The 9,444-nt window shown below is 44.0% G+C and overlaps 1 protein-coding gene across 1 annotated transcript; it reads left to right on the forward strand.

The window, feature by feature from the left end:
- The first annotated feature begins 7,662 nt into the window (after positions 1-7,662).
- LOC131250677 (uncharacterized) lies at positions 7,663-8,754 on the forward strand. Its single transcript, XM_058250961.1, has 2 exons — positions 7,663-8,000; positions 8,094-8,754. Exons 1-2 carry the CDS (start codon positions 7,663-7,665, stop codon positions 8,752-8,754), a joined length of 999 nt encoding a protein of 332 aa, XP_058106944.1.
- Positions 8,755-9,444: the final 690 nt, after the last annotated feature.

Consider the following 9,444-nt stretch of genomic DNA (forward strand, 5'->3'; position numbering starts at 1 on the left):
TGGTATCAAAGCAGGAGAATGAGATTAACTGGGCTTGAGGGAGTAGACCATCATAAGCTTTATGTGACTAGGATACAATCTTGACTTACATATCTATACTTTGGACTATTTCCTAAAGGAACTAGGAAGTTGAAGAATTAGAAACCCACATTCAAGTTCCTTATTGGAAACTTTGAGTTAGACGTGATATTTAGAATCTAGATACCCCGGAATAAATCCCCAAAATTCCAAACAGATTTGTTCTGAACTAAAAGTCATCCTTAAATAGTGTCACCATCAAGAAAAATAAGTTTCCCTAATGAGAATAGAGATTTCCTAATTTTTCCAAAATTTTCGACTAATTCAATGAAATTCTAACATGCTGTGAAAGATCCACTGATTATGGTAAGAAGACACATTGAAAAATTTTAAAAATTTTCCAATAGATCACTAAGGTCTCCATCAACCTTCACTTAAAATTTCATCTCCATTGTAGTCTAGTTGGTTAGGATACTCAGCTTCACCCAAGCAACCATAATTAGGTAAGGCATAAGCAAGTTAATCCAATTACCAAATCTCAGGGTCCAGATTTTGTTTAAGGGTAGTAGGCTGTAGCGTCCCAATTCATATGGCCAATCATACACCCTAGACACACACACACACACACATATACTTACCTCATGAATAATACATTGAAGACTTTAGCATAAAGAATCGGTGAGAATGATAGAAGAGATTAAATTTTAGGTGGTACATTAGATAATTAGAGTATGTAGTGAAAGCGTAATGAGCCATGTAAACTTATCCCTTACGAGAATATGAGATATCGTGATATCCCATTGAATTTAGAACAGTCAAGGTTATGGACTGATGGAACCATGTTTATGCAAAAGTGCGCAGTTTGACTCAGATTCTAAGTCCTAGAAAATCTCAAATGATCACGATGCCCTGATCAAGCAAATGATTGAGATTTAATGGGATTATGAATTGATACTAGTAAATCCTCTATACTATGCAGGCCAAGAATCTGTGTATCGGGCACAAACCCGCTATAACCATCGATTTGTATTACCTCGAACACAGGAAGTAGAGAATCCTTAAGAGGCATGGAAAATGGCTTGTGTATTAGAAGCACTAAATTTCGAAGACGAAATTATGTTTAAGGGTGGTAGATTGTAACACCCAGAATATTTCAATACCTAAGTATTGAAAGTTCTCCAGTGTTACCATGAAATATAATGTAATACGTACCTGTGTTCGATACCAATCTAGCTATCCTAACCTTACACTTATTCTCTATCGTGAATTTGACCGTTGGGAACGATCGTCGTCCATGGATCAAGTCATCCGCCCGGTGATTTTAAGATAAGATCGTCATATGTTCAAGTGAACCCACTTGTGATCATCTGCTTACAAAACTAATCATACGCCCACCTCCGTACATGACTAGATTACTAACCATCAAGCTTTCCTATTCTGAACATGTCATCTAACCATTCATCATGTGGTTTGATACATGTGCATTTCCTTGATTAAGTTGGTGAATAACTGGTTATTCATAATAATTTAAATATATATCCTTTTTCTTAAAAATATGCCTATAACCATCTATAACCATTAGATTTTCTAAAACTCTTGGATTATCAATAATTACAAAAATGTCACTAACCTAGACCCTTGAATTCTATATCACTTGGTTCCCATGATCCATTTGATGTGAAATTTTATATCATGCTTACCTAGCAATAATTAATCATATACATCAAAATTTTATATCATGTCTACTGAGCCCTCCTTGACATGAGCTCGCCTCGGACAATGAAGGAGATTCGGTGCCTCACTGGAAGAGTCGCTGCACTCAACCGGTTCATCTCCAGGGCCATAGATAAGTGCCTCCCCTTCTTTCAGCAGCTGAAGGGTCATAAGAAGGTGGAGTGGACTTTGGATTGTGAGCAGGCTTTCCAGCAGCTGAAGCAATATCTAAGGTCACCCCCGTTGTTGTCCAAGCTAGAGAAAGGGGAGCCCCTATTTCTCTACTTGGTAGTTTCAACATCAGCCGTCAGCTCGGCTCTCATCAGAGAGTCTGGAGGAAAACAACATCCTGTTTACTATACTAGGAAGGCGCTGGTCCTGGCAGAAACAAGATATCCGATCATGGAGAAGCTTGCCTTGGCCATGGTCGTGTCTGCGCGACGACTACACCCATACTTCTAGGCACATTCCATCATCGTCATCACCGATTCACCACTTCGGTAGGTGCTTTAGAAGCCTGAGGTATCCAGACGCCTGACCAAGTGGGTCGTTGAGCTCGGTGAATTGAACATCCAATATCGGCCGAGGACTATTATCAAGGGCCAGGTAGTGGCCGACTTCACAGCGGAGTTCACCACTCAAAATGATGAACCCGGAGGATTCGACCCAAATGCACTTGCAGGCTTAATGACGAGCCTCGTCATTCTCCAAGTTCCTTCACCCTCTGAGGATGACGGAGTAGAGATGAGAAAGATTGATAAATGGACCCTATTCGCAGACGGGTCGTCCAATTCAAAATGAGGAGGAGAAGGAAGCGTTTTAGTCGCGCTTGATACGACAACCATTTAGTACACTATAAGGCTCGGCTTCCGAGCCTCGAATAATGAAGTAAAGTACGAGACCCTACTGGCTGGGCTTAGGGTAGCAGTTACCCTAAGAGTCCAATTCCTTGATGTTCGGTGTGATTCTCAACTCGTCGTAAACCAGGTGTCATCAGAGTATGATGCCAAGGAGGCTAGAATGATAGCCTACCTGGGCGAGGTACAAAGCTCATGGGTAAATTTCAGGAGTGTATTTGTAGCGCTCCCGGGTTTTTGGAACCTGAGTATATGACTCGTTTTTCAAAAACCCGAGTGTTAACCTCTAAAGATATAAATTTCACGTGTTCATATATATATATTTCAGAGTGAGCATTTAGGTGGAGTATGAACAAATCGAGCATAGATGGAATCTTCATACATATTCAAATATACGAGTGGTTGCCCATAACAACTTATACAAACCAATGTATCAACGTTTAGCAAGTACAAGAATTACACAGTTTAATACATGAGAAATATTAAAATGCATATAAACTTAAGCCATAAGATTGGCAGATACAACCATGCATCCTTGACACTTATACTCTGCTCCTCATTAAATCTGAATATGTATATCATCTAAGCCACCTGTACTACTTGTACGGTTATATATTTGATGAATGAGTGATCAACTCAGTGTGAATTCCCTTCAAGATTACACACCACCGCATTAGGTAAGCATAGTTATAAACAAAAAGGCATTCAAAGCAATACACGATGCAGTCTTATTAAATGCATGGATGCGTGAATGCACATCAACTGGGGATGCTCATCCAGTTGGCTTTTGGGCAAAACCCATGCATGTGGCTGGTCACTAGCAAAAGTACATCGTACATGCATAGTATTAAACTCACCAAAAGTGGGCCGATAGTCGATGGTCTGGGAGCTAGCGAAATGATACCCCAACTAAATCCTATTAGATACATGCTACACCATCCAGAATTAGCGACCCGTCATCATCCGTATGCCATGAATGCATGATTAGCCCATCCGTTATTATTCCATTTACAACCAGCCAGTTTAATAAAGCTCAAAGGTCATTACAGGATGTTCATCACCTAGCATAGGCCGACAGCTTGGACATAGTGTCCCATTCCATGCCACCATCTTCGGCTCCTAAGACCTTCACTTTAAGATGTTTAATGGAAGCCCATCGACTAGTGACCAATCATAATTCAGTATATGGGGCTTACTATCGCATGGTTGCACAAAAATAATACATCAAGCCCACATGGGGTAAATACCAAAATAAAGCCACATAGGGCAAATATCAAAGCTAAGCCACATAGGGCCAATATTAAAACTATATAATAAAAGACCATTCTCAAAAACCACTTAAACGCAACAACCCATGGATAGCAGGCCAACATCAATATTCTATTTAACCCATCATTTAAGTAGCTACTAAGTCAAAGGTCCATTATTATCACAATCAATCAAGTTACATCCCAAGTCTGGGTGTACATCTATAAGTGAGGTTTCTCCACAATGTACTAATTCAAATTTCATAAGCAATCCACAAGCACTAGAAATATGCAAGTGCAACATATAGATGTTCATGCAGGATAAATATTGAGCACATAATCTAGGATTTAATTCCAACAACTAGCACATGTAATTATAAGATGAATATATCAATTATTAACCAAAATTAAAATAAAAAACTATTACTTAAGATAATGAAAAAATGGAAAGCTCGAGGGGAAGAAATCATCACCTTATAAACTTGGAACCACTTCTCAAGTCATTAGAATGAAACTTTGTACTTTAGACACAAATCCTAACCCCAAACATCATTAACAGATAGTTAGGATCAACCTTAGAGTTTTAATAGAGAACCCTAATGTAGCTAAATCCATAACCCCAATCCTAGGTTAATGTTGGAAAATTTAAGTTTCATGACATACTTCTTACAACGCAAATGAATATGGATTTCTACAAAAGAGGCATATAAATTACTAACCTCTCGGTTTGAAGTTGTATGATTCGATCTAGATCAACCAAGATTGGATGCAACTCGATGAAGCGTGAATTCAAACAGAAAAGTTGGGAGAACAAGATCCCTGCACCCAATCTAAAAACATAAATCCATAAACTTAGATTCCAAATAAACTCTCAAGTAAGGTTTGAGAGGGAATCCTACCTTGCAAGCACAGTTCGTAGTTGTCTCGGTTTTAAACCGAGTCGACTCGGCGACTCCTCTTCCTCCGCCTTCTTTTCTTTCTTTCAAACCTATCCAGCAAGGTTGCTGGACCAAGATCAACCTACAACTTGGTTAGCAACTCAGCCAAGTCGAGTTGGTGTGGCACAAATGCATCGACTCGCCTCAACTCACTTTCTTTCTTTCTCTACTTCTCCTTTCATTTTCCTCTATCTTAGAGATGGGGCATCCAGCAACCCTAGGTCTGAACCAGACTTGCCCTAAACACACCAGCCTTGACTGGTGACTCAAACGAGTTGAAGCGGTCAAGTGACTAAGCTCAACTCGATTTCCTCTTCTTCTTCTTGCTTTTCTCTCTCTTTCTCTTCCTTTTTCTCTCTTTCTTTTCTCCCTTCTGTCCCCACCGCTGGAAATGCCCCGCAAGATCCAGATTAATAGGTTAGCAGCTTGACTCGACTCACACCCCAGTCGACTCGCCAGCTATCTCCTTCCCTTCCTTCTTCTTTTCTTTTCTTACAGAGAGCACTTGGCAACTCTAGATGACTCCGACCAGAGAGTCAGGAGGTTGACTTGTTCTTGAACCAGGTCGAGTCATGCAGCGAGTCTCGACCCGACAGTGAGTTAGTGCGGCACAAATCCGCACCCCCTCACCACTCTCTCCTCTTCTTTCTTCCTTCTACTTCTTTCCCTCTCTCTTTCCATAAGCTGGAGGTCCTATAAGGTCAACTCTCGACCCTGACTTGTGGCTCGAGTGGGTCAGCATGGTGCAACACCCACGATGAGCAGCAGCTGCCTACTTCTCTCTCTCTCTCTCTCTCTCTCTCTCTTCTCCATTCTCTTTCTCACCTTTCATTTTTGCTTCTTTCTTCTTCCTCTGCTCCTCTTCCATTCCTTTCCTCTCTGGTGCACCCACAATGCAGCCAGCAGCAGATTAGCAATCGAGGATTGTTGAGGAAGACGACCAGCTCCAGTGGTGGATCTCGAATGGGACTCTATCTTCTCATAATGAAGCCACTGGACAGCTCTGATCGGTCTCACAATGCTTCTAAATCATAGATTTCGAGCCCCAATGACGATAATCCAGTGGGTTTGAGCTTGGAAGCTCTCGGCTTGATTTTCTTGGGTGGTTGCTATAACGAGAAGGGTGCTTTTGCTGAATCTCCTCCTTTTAAAGCTAATTCCTTCAGGCCGGATGAAGGATAAACGGCCTGGATTAGGTCTTGGGCTTCCCACTCACCCTCTCTCTCAATAACCAGCTTCTATCTTTCACACAGCTGGCGATCCGCGTTTTGTGGTTTGAATGGCCAGGATAGCATCACATGGATGCTGAGATTGAGGGATTCCACCTCACTCGGATTGCCATCCTAGCAAACTGAAAGAGAAACAAAAGTTTTTCATGTTTTGAAGAACGTACAACACACAACCAGTTTTTGCCCATGCGTGCGCTTGTCATCATGTGAAATAAACGAGGTTTTCGTCAAGCGTGGATGCTCCATCAGATGGGCGGTTTGGATAATCCAACTGGGAGGGGATGGTGGGCCATATCTCGATCAAACAAGAAGAAGAAAAACCACAAGTCGTTTCAAACGGCTGCAGGCGGGAGTAGCGGGAGAGAAAATCTCTCTTTTTTGGCATTTGTCGAGTCAGCTATGTTTGACCAGGCTGATAGGTTCGGTGCATAGTGGGTGTACCACCCCTAATGTACACGCACCATAATTATGGGGCCCACCGTGATGTACTTCGTAAATCCACTTCATCCATTCCAGTTGGAGGGCCCAATCAAAGTTTTCGACAACTCGGATTCAGCAAGGCAACAACTTAGAGGTAGTTGTCAACTCTCTCCTCAACAACCTACTTGCTACCAGGGAATCGCTTTCCAAGCTTGAACTCATGGAGGAGACGTTTTGGAAACAGAAAGCCAGGAACAACTGGCTTCAAGAGGGGGACAGAAACACGGGGTTCTTCCATGCTTCTGCAACTGAGAGAGCCCGAAAAGCTGTCATCTCCTCCATCCGCCTCGAGTCGGGGGAGACTGTGGAGTCGCAGGAGAACATCAAAGCAGCAGCCGTCTAGTTTTTTCACTCCCAATTCTCGGCTGGGATGGTTGATCCGGGAGATCATGTCTTGGAAGTCATCCCATCTTTGGTTTCGGAAGAGGATAACACCATCTTGATGAGTAAACCGTCATTAAAGGAGGTCCTCTAGGCAGTTACATCCATCCCTGCTGATAGTACAGTTGGCCCAGATGGTTTTTCTGGAGCCTTCTTCTTTGAATGTTGGCAGATAGTGGGCCATGACCTTTTGAATGCGGTTATTTCGTTCTTTGAAGGAGCCTCCTTACCAAGAGCCTTCACGTCATCCCTCCTTTCTCTCATTCCAAAGGAAGATCCTAAGTGCTTCGCGGATTATAGGCCCATCAGTCTTTGCAATGTGATTTATAAAATATTCGCTAAAGTCATTGCCAACCGGTTGAGCAAGTTGCTCCCCTCGTTAACTGCTCCAGAACAGGGTGCTTTTGTTCAAGGCCGTTCTATATCTGAAAACATCACCCTCTCTCAAGAAATGCTTAGGGAGATGAACAGAAAAGTTAGAGGTGGGAACATTGCAATCAAGCTTGACATGGAAAAGGCATACGACAGAGTGGAGTGGCTCTTTTTAAAAAAATCTTTGAGTCGTTTTGACTTCTCTGGACCGTGGATCCAGCTTGTGGAACGTTGTTGGAGCAACTATTGGTTTTCGGTTCTTGTTAATGGGGAGGTGGGTGGCTTCTTTAAGTCCACCCGCAGCCTTCGTCAAGGTGATCCTCTGTCCCCCAGTTTGTTCATCTTGGCTTCTAAGGTTCTTAGGAGAGGCTTCTAAAAGCTGGTGAATACAAGGTCTTGTCTTTCGTTCAGAGGAAGGAAAGGTAGTATGCAGGTGTCCCATCTTCTCTTCACAGATGATACACTTCTGTTCCTTAATGAAGGCATCCATTCCGTCCGATCAGCCAAGCAGTTCCTTGACCTTTATCAGCAGGCCTTCGGGCAAAAGGCAAACTTCCATAAGAGTGTGTTCATGCACCCAGAAAACATGGCGGCTTCTAGGATTGCGGCAATCCAAAGGGAATTAGGGTCGTTCACTCCGGTCACGAGCATGGTGTATTTGGGGTCCCCATCTCGTCGGGTCGAAGGAGGAAAGACTCTTTTCAGAGACTTGTGGAACGGGTTGATGGCCGGATTAAGGGTTGGCAAGCGAGGTTCCTCTCTATGGCAAGTAGAGCCACTCTGGTGAACCATGTTCTGACTAGCATTCTAGTCCATACGCTGACGGCTACACATGTCCTAGTTGGCATTCTCAAACAGTTGGAGAGTCGATTTGCGGACTTTCTTTGGGGTTGGAAGGATGGCAGGAAAAAAACTCCTGTGGCGGAGTTGGCAGTTCATTGCTCTTCCCAAGAGCGAAAGGGGACTGGGAATTCGGCATCTTCAGGATGTCATGATCGCTTTTCGGCTCAAGATGGCATGGACAGCTATGAACTCAGTGGATTCTGGGCTATGGGCATCGTTCATGCGGACTAGGTACAGCCAGGATTTGGAGTGGGGTGGTCAGCAAAACCTTGCTCCGTTGGTCTCTCCATTATGGAAGAGAATTAGAGCCCTTCTCCCCTCCATCAAGGCTTCTACCCAATGGCAGATTGGGGAAGGCAATTTACACCTTTGGAAAGACAATTGGTCTGGGCTGGGCCCCTTGCAAGATAGCCTGTCGACCACCATTCCCTCAGCTCTCCTTGAGTTTAAAGTGAAGGATTTTCTAGGGCAGATGGGTCCTTTCCCTCCTTTAGCGGTTTTCTCTGTGCTGTCCCAACATCATATTGATGCGATTTTTCATGGAGGTTTTTGCGTGACCGACGGTGCTGATACCCCGTTCTGGACTCCGAATCCCTCGGGCAAGTTCTCGGTTTCCTCGGCTTGGGAGATCGGGCATGCGTGCAGTCCTCAGATGTTTTGGGGAGGAAAAATCTAGCATGCTATGATTCCCCCGAAGTTGTCTACTCTTGTATGGCGGATCCTCAGAGGGGCGGTTGCAGTGGATGACGCCGTTCGATCCCATGGGGTGCAAATGGCCTCGAGGTGTAGCTGTTGTGAGGATTCAAGTAGGCAGAGGCCCTCAGTTGAAACCGTAGAGCATGTATTTTTGCACGGTGCCAAGGCAAGAGTGGTATGGTCCCATTTTGCCCATTTTTACGGTGTCCACATGGTCCGTAGTCTGTCGGTCGAAGAGTGGCTTTCCCACTGGTGGGGCTCACGTTCAGCTTATGGACCCACAGGTCCTTTGAAGAACCAGTTGTCGTGCTTCATTTTGTGGGAGCTTTGGTCATGCAAGAATGTCTCCAGGTATGATGGGGTTTTGGTGAGTCCGGAGATCCTGATCTTGCGCATCTCTGGTTGGCTGAAAAGAGTCATTTACAGTCGGGATGCATCGGGTTCTTGTGCTGCAAATCACAGAACTCTCAGCAGGGGGATCGGTTCTTTGGGGATGGAATTGCCTCCCCATCTTGTTGGGTCCCACGTGGTGCGGTGGTTGAAACCACCTCGCGGGTGGGTCAAACTCAACATCGACGGTTTGTCTCGGGGTTATCTGGGGCTAGTTGGAGGAGGGGGAGTGTGCAGGGCAGAGGACAGAAATTTTGTTTTTGGATTTTACATAAGTTAT

Source organism: Magnolia sinica, chromosome 7, assembly GCF_029962835.1.
Source record: "Magnolia sinica isolate HGM2019 chromosome 7, MsV1, whole genome shotgun sequence".
NCBI lineage: Eukaryota > Viridiplantae > Streptophyta > Magnoliopsida > Magnoliales > Magnoliaceae > Magnolia > Magnolia sinica.